At 33.1% G+C, this 13221-nt stretch overlaps 2 protein-coding genes across 3 annotated transcripts; both read left to right on the top strand.

The window, feature by feature from the left end:
* The first annotated feature begins 2773 nt into the window (after positions 1-2773).
* LOC108322644 (peptidyl-prolyl cis-trans isomerase CYP40) lies at positions 2774-6278 on the top strand. Its single transcript, XM_017554794.2, has 8 exons — positions 2774-3064; positions 3153-3653; positions 3943-4030; positions 4133-4185; positions 4674-4775; positions 5130-5205; positions 5804-5841; positions 5940-6278. The coding sequence occupies exons 1-8, from the start codon at positions 2894-2896 to the stop codon at positions 5991-5993; spliced, it is 1083 nt and encodes a 360-aa protein (XP_017410283.1). The 5' UTR covers positions 2774-2893; the 3' UTR covers positions 5994-6278.
* Positions 6279-7805: 1527 nt separating this feature from the next.
* On the top strand, positions 7806-11268 carry LOC108322667 (phosphoglycerate mutase-like protein 4). Of its 2 annotated transcripts, XM_017554828.2 has the most exons (7): positions 7806-8305; positions 8561-8639; positions 9652-9702; positions 9816-9926; positions 10382-10513; positions 10730-10805; positions 10878-11265. In XM_017554828.2, exons 1-7 carry the CDS (start codon positions 8271-8273, stop codon positions 11075-11077), a joined length of 684 nt encoding a protein of 227 aa, XP_017410317.1. In that variant the 5' UTR covers positions 7806-8270; the 3' UTR covers positions 11078-11265. The 2 variants fall into 2 exon arrangements, with proteins under 2 accessions (XP_017410317.1, XP_052727330.1); XM_052871370.1 differs by lacking the exon at positions 9816-9926 and having other exon boundaries at positions 10878-11268.
* Positions 11269-13221: the final 1953 nt, after the last annotated feature.

Here is a 13221-nt window from a genome sequence, read left to right as displayed (position 1 = left end):
TTAGGAACTACATATTAAAATATGGGCTCAATGTAGCGGTAATTATATATGAAGTTTTTACCATGATAACTTTATGCATCTACAATCAACTTGTTTTATTTTATTTTCATCCTAGTAGAGATCTTTCTTTACCCCAATTGGTCACCAGAGAGGACCCAGATGTCTGAACGCATCAAACTCACCTTCGACGCCAGCACATATGACTAGTCACAACTGACTGGACCAGGCCAGGGCTGTTCTATGATCAGGGATGTGCCAACTCAGGTTTTTAAGGTTCCTCTATCCTACCAACAAAGAAAGACCCTCAATAATTAACAATTGATTTATTTAAATTATCTACCCTGTTCTCTTATGCTCTAAATCTGAAATGCCAAATTTTAATAATTTCACTTCCTCTCACAGCAACCTCAAACAGTATCTATACATCTATTTAATACCCATATACAAGCTATTACAAAACCCTTACCCCAGACCTTCCAACAAGATCAATTTCAGCCAACAAACTCATTCAAAATAGATTAAATTCATCACATCACAACATGTACTATTTTACAGTTTTAGTTATAACATCCAATATAATAAAAGTCATAAAACAGTTTCACAGGAGCACACCAGTTCAACATTCACATGCATATATTTTTATAAAATAAATTCATACAAAAATAATTAGCTCCCCTTTACCATCAAATTAATCTTAATATAAATTTCAGGGGAAACAAGAAGTTGAATCTGGCAGAGCCGGTTAGACAACTTCTCATCCTTCCAGAAAGGAGCAATAAAAAATGGATAAAACAATAAAATTTCTGGGGAAACAAGAAGTTGAATCTGGCAGAGCCGGTTAGACAACTTCTCATCCTTCCAAAAATACAATATAAATAAGAAATAAAAAGTATGGGGAAACAAGAAGTTGAATCTGGCAGAGCCGGTTAGACAACTTCTAATCCTTCCAAAAATACAATGTAATTAAATAATAAGAGCAATAACAGGTCTGGGGAAATAAGAATTTGAATCTGGCAGAGCCGGTTAGACAACTTCTAATCCTTCCAAAAATAAAACGAATAAAGAAAACAATAAAAAGTATGGGGAAACAAGAAGTTGAATCTGGCAGAGCCGGTTAGACAACTTCTAATCCATCCAAAAATACAAAAATAAACAATTAATAACATACAAATGGCATAACATAATCAACATCATATTTTACAACTATCACACTTGGATCTAAACGCAGAAGCATATTCTCATTCAAAATTCAAGATCATACAGAAACAAGATACTTCATATTCAAGATTGAAGATCAGACAAGAGCAAAATATTGCATATTCAAGACTCAAGATAATACAAAACGAAATACTCAAGGTTAGCTCCCCTTACCTCTATTACAGACTTAATCTCCTCGTTCTCTGAAAACTTTCAGAATATCCCCTTTGCAAATAGAAATTCTTCCAACTCTCTTCTCTCAAAATTTTTCTAAGTTTCTTGGTGTAAATTTTCAGCCTCCCCCCCTTGGCTATTTATAGCAAAAAAATTTTGCTATTCATTTTAACTATTCATTTTACTATTACAAAAATAATTTTTTATTTACAATTTGATGAATTCTGATCTCTTATGACTCAAAGCTACGTGGAATACTTATCCCTTCCAAAAAATATATATATATATTTACTATTCACTTTTTACTATTCACAATTTACTATTCACTTTTTACTTTTTTTTTCCTAGTATCTGACTTACAAATATTTTCAAGGATCTTACACCTCTTAGTAGAGACTAACATTTTCTACAACGTGTTGATCAAACGACCATGCCTAAACACGTTTGGTGCAATAATCTCCACGTCACATTTAGCAATAAAGTTTCCCTTGATAGTAGGGTGATTTGCATGATCCATCTACTTTTCTTTAAATTTCATTGTAACATTTTCATTTCTTTGTTTTTTTTCCTAGTCCATTTTCCTTTCTTTATTTGTGTTTTCATCCCTGGTCAAAATGAAAACTAGAAATTTAAAAACAAGTTACAAAGTATGTCCTGATTAATTATATTATGTACTTGTTATCTAGAATAATCTAAAATAAAACATTAACAATTGTACTGTATATGATTTACTAGTCATGATATATATTGAATGGTCTACTTTTCGCATGAGTTCCCTTCATGATTGTATGATTGAAAGATGAGACCAAATGATCAGGAAAAAAAAGAGAGATTAATATTAATTATAACCTCTTTAAGACAAAATATAATTATCACCCATTAAATCATAATTATACAGTGACTAATAAAAAATAATTTCGAAATCTATAAATATAAATAAAAGTTAAATATATAAATAATTACGTTTAATACAATATTAATACATAAATAATCAAATATTTAGTAACTTTCACACTAATACAACATTAATACTTGAATAATTGAATCTTGACCCGTCCAAAATAACAATGATAACTTATTTACAATGATAATCCTTTCCAAGCCCGCAAACTCCATTGCTTTCTTTTCTTTGAGGAAATATGGACATGAGTTACTAATGTCTTTTCAAATTTCATCAACACTTCCTTCAATCTAAGAATACCAGTGTACACTTATCTGCATTTCTATATTTCTTTACAATTGAACTAAACCAAATGCAACAAATTAGTTTTAACAGAACTAAAAGATTACTAATTAAACTAGTGTATTTGCTGCTTTTCCTTATTGTTGCGCAGACAAACTGGAGAAGAAAAGGCGATCAGTGACACGTGGAATGGTTAACTGTATAAGTTTTGTCGTTCGCGGCACGAAAACAAAGGAGTTTGAAATTAAAAAGCGGGATTAGGGTTTTGTACTCAACTTCCCTACCTATTTCATCTTCCTCTTTCCATTCTTGCTTTTCTCTCATCTTCACCTTCCCAAAATGGTGAACCCTAAATGCTTCTTGGACATTAGTATCGCTGGCGAGTTAGAGGGTAGAATCGTTATCGAACTTTTTCAGGATGTGGTTCCCAAAACCGCGGAGAATTTCAGGGCCCTTTGCACTGGCGAAAAGGGCATAGGACCCAACACCAATGTCCCCCTTCACTATAAGGTCCTTTATTTTCTTCTTAGACTTATTTTCTTGTTTATTATCGTTCCAATTCTGAAAGGTTATTCTTTTTCTGCTACTGTTAATGCAGGGAGTATGTTTTCACCGTGTGATCAAGGGGTTCATGATCCAAGGTGGCGACATCTCCGCTGGCGACGGCACAGGAGGGGAATCTATATACGGCCTGAAGTTCGAGGATGAAAACTTGGAGCTGAAGCACGAGAGGAAGGGGATGCTTTCCATGGCCAATGCGGGACCCAACACCAACGGTTCTCAGTTCTTCATCACCACCACACGCACCCCTCACTTGGACGGTAAACATGTCGTGTTCGGAAGAGTTGTTAAAGGAATGGGCGTTGTTCGCTCAGCAGAACACATTGTTACTGGCGAAAACGACCGACCCACTCAGACTGTTGTAATCGAGGATTGCGGGGAAATTCCCGAAGGGCAAGATGATGGAGTTGTTAACTTCTTTAAGGATGGTGACACTTATCCGGATTGGCCCGCAGATCTTGATGTCAAACCTGATGAGCTTTCTTGGTGGATGAGTGCTGTGGATTCTATCAAGGCTCTGGGGAATGAGCAGTACAAGGTTAAAGCTTTTGTTTATTGTATCTGTAACTGTTATGATATATTGTAGTAATTATTTGAGTGAAAAGTATATGCATTTGTATTTTAGTCTCCGATCAGATACTCCTGGACAAAATAAATTATTGTTATCTTATCTCAGTTTGACATGTATGCTAAATTTGTAAACTTTTACTAATTATCTTGAAAATCACAACTGTTATAATTGGATGACAGTAAATTTCTTTTATACTAATAATTCTTATATATCAAGCTAATGTCTTACTGTTACTTACCTGTTTCTCTCATAACAGAAGCAAGATTATAAGATGGCATTGAGAAAGTATCGCAAAGCGTTGCGCTATTTGGATGTGTGTTGGGAGAAGGACGACATTGACCAAGGTCAGTGTCTCTGCATTTTGGCTCTGGCTAGTGAAATATATTGGTACTTCTCTGCTTCATCCTTTCTATCTCACGTTTTTGCTCTTTCTTTTTACTATGCAGAGAACAGTGCTTCATTAAGGAAGACAAAATCTCAAATCTTTACCAATAGTTCTGTAAGTAACCAATACTGGCAAGACTAAAAAAATATTATTTAATGTCAAGGACCAGCTCAGTAAAAATCTTAAGATATTTAGCTAGAGGCCCAGGAATGATTTATATCTCTAGCTTTTGCTTATTGATGGGGAATCATTAATGATGCATATTCTCTTAGAACAGGCTGAGTGGTGATTTATTGTTAACTCGAGAGATCAGGCTACTGCCTTGTGAATGCTTGTTTTATTAGTGTGTGCATGCATTTTATATTAAACTTACTCTCAGGTTTTAAGGGTGGGCGATTTGAGAATGGAGATAATAGATATAACCATGAAAATGTATTTAAATTGTTACCTTAGTGGGTCCGGGTCTGCTAGAATCAACCAGAAGCCTTTCAACCCTCTTTATTTACTTTTCCAATGTGTGGCCTTCATAAAATATGTCATGTACTCGGACTCTTCATTCACCTTAAAACTAATGCTCTGTGTCCTGTTGTTTTATTTCTTAGGCTTGTAAATTGAAAATAGGTGATCTACAAGGAGCACTACTGGATTCAGACTTTGCAATGCATGATGGAGATAATGCAAAAGCTCTGTTTCGAAAAGGCCAGGTTAGTTGACATCTTCCAATGAAGATAATAGGCTGATGATGAAAGTTATTGATACTGGCTAGTGAATTGTGTGCTCTGTAGAATGCTTTAATTTTACATTTTGCTTTTAAGTTTGACATAATCCTTCCCAATTATTGCAATTCGGTTTTGATTTTGGCTAATTTGGATTAGATCCATGCTATTAGGTGTTTGGACTGTGTTCACATTCTTATTATGTCTGCTTATGTTAGTTGTTATACCTTTCATTACCTACTACGTAGGGGATAAATAATTCTTGTACTGTGCTAGGTGAACCATTGTCTCATGTTTCATATCTTGTAATTTGTTGTTCATGTTTCGCTTGCTTAATCTCAGGCTTATATGTTACTCAATGACCTGGATTCTGCTGTTGAAAGCTTCAAGAAAGCATTAGAGTTGGAGCCTAATGATGGTAGTTGTCTATTTAAATTCGTTGAGTGTTTATTTCATTCCTTCTTCAGCTCATGTCATGCCAGCTTTGTAAAAAATGGTTATCTTAAAAAATGGATTTGTTGTCAAGAAATGAACATCCCGGGTTCTTGATAAACTTGTTCGGGCTAAGAAGAATTTTCTCATTTAGGACCTTATTTTATTCATACCAGGGTTGAAGTACTTGAAGAGGAGATACAGTACTAAAATGAGATCATGGTGTAGTTGGCTAGCAAACTACTATTTCCATTTCATTATGTTCGTCTTTAGTACCTTTCAGTTTTCAGTATTTTAAAAAGCATCCTGTTTAGGCAAATAAATCTTCTGAATCACATGTTTTCTGCAATCACCTGAGTCTGAATATGAAATCTCTTAAAAGGAAAGTAACAATATTCGTGAGAATGAAATTAATGTTTGCTTTAAAAAAAAGGGATTCTCAATGTTATATATGAAACAAGTAAAAATATAGAGATCCTACTAATCATTAGACCATGACTCTTTGTTTTTAAAGTTTACTGGTATTGTGAAGTTAGCCTATATTTTTTAATTAAGCTTAATCCACTTGTCACTCTGTTTCTCAGGAGGGATTAAAAAGGAGTATGCCACTGCCAGGAAAAAGGTCAGGCATTTCACCTATTTATTTCTTCTATCATGTTACATGCCGTTTATTTCACTGTGACAAAGGAAATTTATTCTGATTATAATTTTTGGTTACAGGTTGCTGATAGACGTGATAGAGAGAAAAAGGCTTATTCTAAAATGTTCAAGTAGAGGTCCTGAAGTAATGGTGCATGCAGCTGAAAAATCAAATGTCTCTGGGGGAATGCCAATTACAGTGCCAACAATTTCTGTTTTTTCTTGTCAGTAGTCTTTGAAAAAAATCTGATATAGTGTATGTTTTCAAATTTATGCTTTCTAGATTGTGAAGTTGTGACAGAGCTATCCATATCTTACTTTTTGTTCTGTCAAACTCTTTGATCATCAACCTCTAACCGGTGATTTTTGTGTAAAAGAGAAAGGCAGATTGAGACATCTCATAACAAGACTTCCCAACAACTCACTTGCCATGTTTTTCTTTGCTTTTATCCTCCAATGGTAAATGGTCAACCAGAAGCATTTCTGGCAGCGTGTTAATATCAAGACAACAAATCAGTAGAATTCCCCTATCAGTTTTATAAAAAAATTGAACTTTTCATCCTTCGATGTAACAGGATGGTTACTTTATTGATCCATTTAAGAAAATATGGAATTATCGACCTAATTTCTTAACTTCCATATAGACATTTTCTTAACTTATACAAAATGGATGATTTTTTCCTTATTATTTTAACATGATTACTAACTGATTTTCTGGACTGTTGTAGTTTTCCCCCTTTAGACTTTGGTAATGATTCCTCAGCAGAGGATTTAGGTGAAACATTTGCCATCACTTCCTCTTCAACAATCGTATCTTGGCCTTTTGTACTCCTTTCTGTATACTGTAGCCCCATTATTTTTCTTTTGTTCATACTCCATGACCTACTGGAATAAATCTTGTTCAATCTTGATAACATTAAATCATGGGTAGCCTCAGCTGCATGTTTCTGCTCCATGTAAACAGAAATACGTGAATTTGTGTGTGAAATCTTTTCTTTGGCTCTTCTTGTTAGGGCATAGTATTTTTCATTTGTAAGCTGGACAACGTCTCTGTGATTTTCTGAAAGCTTGATCTGTTGAAGAGCTTTGGCAGAAGATTCTTCCACGGCATCTAACTCCAGCAGTACAGCTGGAAGAGTGAGCTGCAAAGTTTGAACTGACTGCTTCCTTAGATTCAGGGTTTGCCTCAGTTTTGCTAGTGTTTGCTTTTCTTTGTTTCTCTCGAGTTTGAGCCTTTCCATTTCGTTACGCATGTGGTCCAAAGTTTGATTGGTTTCTTGGATCATCAATTCTGTCTGGAGTTGCTCCTCTCTTATGGATTTGATGCTCTTGTGTATGGTCTTCAGCTGGGATTCCAGCATCTCAGTGGCAGTTTTTGATGCATTTTCACTTAGTTGAGCATCAGCAAGATTGGCTTTCTGTTTTTCAAGTTCGTCTATGAGAGGCTCCGAGTCAAGCCAGGATTGCATGGAACTCTCCTTAGCCCTATTGAGCTCTTCCTTTGCCTTGGCTAGCTCTGCTTTTGCATTCTCCAGAATAATTCCGTGGTTGCCTTTCCCTTCTGGTTCTTTGTACATGACTCTGATGTTCCCTCGTTTGACTTGATGAAACCTTGGATAGGCATAATGTTCAATCATTTTTGGTCTGGAGTGCTATATTTATGGGTTGCAGGGAGTGGCTAAAACTATAATGTGGCGACAATTACATGTTGAAACTAAACTGTCATTTGGGATTTCCAAAGACCGTTGTCGGTACTTTGCATGTTGATGAGATACCTATGAAGCGTATTGTTTATGACGGTTCATTTGTCCTCTATGTTTGTATTTTGCTTGATTGCATATTATGCTTCGTGATGAGGCCAGCGTGCGAGCGTCGTCTTAGCCCAGACCAATTTACCCAAGACGGTTGTAGCAGTCACATTACGTTATAGTACTTTTATATAGTAACTTCATCACCTCGGAATGATTGTGGCTTTTGAGTGAACTTGATCATTAATTAACAATGCTGCCGTAGAGTTTGACGTGACCATAAGGAATAATTGATTTTTGTATGTAACCAGTTCATACTAAATAGTTAGCCCCACAATAATAATAGTTATTACATTTTGTGCCTAGTGAGACGTCAACCCAAAATGTATAGTATATTACAGAGCAATAACAGAAAGGAAGAAACTAGGAACTAAAAAAATGAAAATATATTAAACTAATGTTCTTTCTAACCTAACACATGTTAGCAACGACAAAAGCGAAGCAATTAGGAACTCAAAATATATTGAAACATCAGCGAAGTAACGAGGATAGGAAAGTACAAACAGAACAACCACACTAACGTTCACGCATATACCACGTTCTTTTTCTTCTTTCTTCATCTTAATTTGTGGTTCAAATTCTTGTAGTCGCTTCTTCGCTCAGAATGGCCGTGTCTTCCTCCACCGTTTCCCTTCCCAGGTACGTTCCTTTCTCAATTTTGTTCACATATCACTACTTATCGTGCTTATTATCCATGTGTGTGCACCTTTGTGGGTTTGAAAATTGAAAAGTGAAGGTGAAAACCATATGATGAATTTAATTATCTCTACATTTTGTGCAATTGAATTAACTTATTTGAAGATAATTGGAGGCTGTTTCCAATTTGATATATGTTTCCTCAATTAGTGGTTGTCCACAAACTAATTGGTAAGGTGTTGCTGGTGGTGGTTATAGCTATCCAGATTCAGATTATGCTGAGATTTTTGTGGTTCGTCATGGTAAAACAGCATGGAATTCTGAGGGAAGAGTTCAGGTACTTCATATGAACTTGTTTGAATTGGATCATTTATCACAGTGAGAAATGTGAGGGTTGACCTTTTATTATCCCCAATCCTTTTTTCTATTAGTATATTTGATGCACCTATATGGGTCTAAAATTAAGGAAGAAGAAAGCAATCAAAACAGCAAGTAACAAGTTCTTTACATCGATTTCTAAGACTATGTCTCATCCATGCTTATCAAACTCTCGAGTTAACTCATAAATTCGTACGTGTTTACGTTTCTAGACATGGCTTCCGAGTTAACTTGCAAGTAAATTTGTTTTGTGCATAAACTCGATAAAATCGACTGTGAAATCAGTAAGATTGTGTAGAATCGCAACGAGCTTGAAAATTATATATTTAATGAAATGCATCAAAATTAATGATAATAATCCAAGTATTTATGTTTTATAATATTTATTTTTATGAACAATATAACTATAGATTTTATTTATTTAGTTATATAATCACATGTTTATATAAAATCACGAGTTTACGTAAAATCTCGAATTTGATAACCTTAGTTTCATCTTTATTGCAGTTTGGCGTCAACTAGAAATCACAGGAGTTAAAAAAAGATGAAAAGTTAAATAAATTTTAATATGATGGACAATTTTCGTGTGCCCTGTTTGCGTTCTTAATTTAAATTTTAAAATTTAAACTAACCAAAAAGTTCTTTATGCCTTGTTGTCCAAGGAGAGCATTTTCTTTTTACCTATGTGCTTGCATTTAATATTAGAGGAAATTGTCGATGCTCTAGGCTTTCACAATCTTATCCAACCTTAAATGTTTTATACTTTCACTAAATTTTAAATTAATATGAATGGTAGATTGACTTTTATAATAATTATCTTAAGAATTATAATTATTATAAATTTTTATTAACGATACATACCAATTAAACTCTTAATTATATTTCTATGCTTATTCATTATTTCTTCTTATGTAAGTTTTCTTGCCTTGACCATGTTCAATTTTCACACTAATAGTCATTTATTTATACAGGGACAAGTGGATATTGATTTAAGTGAAAGTGGAAGAAAACAAGCAGTTGCAGTAAGTTGTGCTTATGGGATTCTTTAATTTCTTTATCCAAAACCAAAACTTGATCATTAACTCATTTCTTTGTTTTTTTACCCTAATTAATTCCTGCAAATTTTATTATGAAGGTTGCTAATAGACTATCCAGCGAACCAAAAATCTCTGCTATATATTCTTCTGATCTGCAACGGGCTTATGAAACAGCACAGATAATTGCAGTAAAATGTGGAGGACTAGAGGTTTCAATACACAATAATCATCTTCAAATGTTGCATTTCATTCATTGATATATATTTCAACACCATCAATGTTTCACTAAAAAAATATATTTATAGAAATTGAATTAAGAATCCCTAAATTTAAAATTTAATCGCTAAAATCATTAATTAGAATTTAAAAATAAAAATAGTTAAAAACCTTGATCAATAAATTTGGAGAATATAGTTCAATGACTAGTTCAAATAACCCATTCAATGAAAATAGATTATAATTTGAACTATACTCAATTTCTAAATTGACTTTTAAATTAATTTACATAATAATTCAAACGTTTTTTTTAATCTAAATGAGTTTCTATTTAATAAATTCATTGTAATGTTTGTACAACAAATAGAAACCAAATCCACCTTCCAAAATCATGGTATATACCACCCATCTATGTTCTAACATGATTTAGCTTTGATTGAAAGTATAGGTTGTGAAGGATTTGGACCTACGGGAAAGACACATGGGGGATCTTCAAGGCCTTCGTTATCGAGAATTATCAAAGACTAATCCCATAGCTTATGAGGCTTTGGTGTCAAAGGATGATGAGCGAGAACTCCCTGTAAGTACACCAGAAATCTTTTTGTTAGCATAAAACCCTTTGATTACATGCAACGAAACTTCTAGTTGGATTGGACTACCCACAGATAAAGAAAAGATTTTATAGAACCATGAATGGTTTATTGGATTATGCAAAGAAATGGTGAAATTCATATTATGTATATGCTTTATGAGTACATAACTAGAGTGATGAAGGCCTTACATTTTGCACATGCAGGGTGGTGGAGAAAGTTTTGTTCAACTGTTTGAACGCTGCAAATCTGCATTGCTGAGAATTGGAAGAAAACATAAAGGTTTTGCTAACATTCGACATTGTTTAAGAAAAAGTTCTTTGTTTTTCCCTCTGTAATATGAATGAATTGCAGGGGAACGAGTTGTGGTTGTGACTCATGGTGCATGCATCGAAACACTGTACAAGTGGTCGAATGCAAAAGGAAGCTATGCAGGGAAAATAGACAATACATCAGTCGCTGTTTTTGAGTTGTATGGTGAGCATAATTGGACTTTAAAAATGTGGGGTGATGTTAGCCATCTCACTCAAATGGCTCACACAACTTCTGCTTAGGTTATAACGATTCAAAGCAACTCATGCAGTTTTTGCTACAAATGGTGTTGGGCAATTCATGTTTAGAAAACCAACTATAAATAACCTTTGTATTTTCGGAGTATGCAAATGTATGATCACTGTTAAGGATAAAGATGACAAATTTATATTGTTTTGGGAGAACAATTCATCAATCAACATGGAGTTGTTTGGCTTTTTCATTCTGTGCATCTGTTTAATGTAAGAAAAAGAGAAATGTGCCCTCATTATAATCCCAGCACTTATCTTACATATTTACTATAACCAATTAAAAATGAAAAATGAAACTAAAATGTAATAAATATTAAATTCAAAATAATGGTATACTCTTCTTGGGTAGGATCTCTTTGGTTGGAATAAGAAATTGGTAGTAAACTACGTAAATATAAAAAAATATCACATTATTCGATTTAAAATCAATAATAGTTTATAAACGTTGTATTTCTTTCACATTAATTTAATTACATTAATTCAAATATAATTGATGTGAAATCACAATACAATTACATTATATTACACTAATTTAGATTATCTAAACCAACTATTTTACAGTTACTTTTTATTAAATAATTGTAAAAAGAATCTTGTTGTATTGTTTCATATAAGAAGAAATGTAAACTAGGTTTTAAATGTTGCCTTTCACTTTCATTTTTATTTCATAAATTCTCATCGTTGCATATTTCTTTTCACATCTTTAAACGCCCTTGTGAAATCTTTGTTGTTGTCAATTAACTTCACTGCTCCTTGTCTCTTAAATTGTAGATGAATAAAATACATATATTATTATTTTACAGGTCCTAAAAGGCCTAATAAAGGATCCAAGTTTGTTAAATATGTAGTCGAGTTAAATTTTATATGAGAAATATGAAAAGATACCTATGGTATAAAAAATATCTGAAAAGCAAGACATGCGACAGAACTAAATTTTTTTACTAGAAAGTACAGAAAGAGCCTTGTAGATAAAAAAAATACCTCAAAAACAGAATATATGATGAAGACAAATTTTATCGAAAAGTATTGGAAGAGGTTCGTGAGATGAAAAATACCTTAAGAGTAGCACGGCGATATAATACATGAGTATTTTAAAAAAAGCAAACATATTCTAAGGGAAGTTCGATGAAACTCAGTAAATTTGAGTCTAAGTACTTAGAAAACACTACAAATAGCTTACCAGCATTTGATTATGAAATTATTTGGAAAACAATTCAAGTATTTTATGAGTGTCCGACCAAATATTTACTTACAAAACACTTCAAATATTTTATGAGTTTCTAATCATGAATTTATCTAAAAAAATACTCCAAATAATTTATAGGTGTATGATTATAGACATATTTGGAAACACTCAAAGTATCCTCCGAGTGTTCGATCTAGACTTACTTGGAAACATTTCAAGTACTTTACGAGTGTCTGACTATCAACTTACTTGAAAAACACTCCAAGTACTTTAAGAGTGTCTAACCATGGATTTACTTGGAAAACACTCCAAGTACTTTACGAGTATCCGATCATATACTTACTTGAAAAACATTTCAAATATCGAGTGTCCAACCATGGACTTACTTGGAATACACTCCAAGTAACCATGGATTTATTTGAAAAACACTTCAAGTATCGTAAAGCCTGAAAAATATTTCAAGTACTTGAGTGTCTAATTATGGGCTTACTCAAAAAAATCTAAATATAAATTAAGTATCCAAAAAATGTAACTATATGAGTCCAAAAACATGACTAACTCAAGAAATTTTAAGTATAAATTAAACATCCAAAAGTGTGAGGATATAAGTGCCCGAATACAACTTGGTCATGAGCTAAAAGCAACATACAAAATGTCCAATAGCTAAAAGCAACATATAAAACCAAGTACAACTTGATCAAAAGCTAAAATAACATATAACTTGTTGGTTTAATAACTTTAACCACCAATAAAAGTTGTTAACTTTTGAGTTTGGGGAGACTTGTGTATCTACCCAACCTATATTGAAATATTATTATTTGTCAAGTCCTAAAAGTGTCCAATAAACAAAATATCCATGTGATATATTAACCTTCTTAAAATAAAAGAAAATATAATACTTACGAGATATATCATATTATTTATGATATAAACGAAACATGTTAATAAT

This window comes from Vigna angularis, chromosome 1 (assembly GCF_016808095.1).
Source record: "Vigna angularis cultivar LongXiaoDou No.4 chromosome 1, ASM1680809v1, whole genome shotgun sequence".
NCBI lineage: Eukaryota > Viridiplantae > Streptophyta > Magnoliopsida > Fabales > Fabaceae > Vigna > Vigna angularis.
The sequence above is the reverse complement of the archived record's forward strand: the minus strand, read 5'-3'. Positions and strand labels throughout refer to the sequence as shown.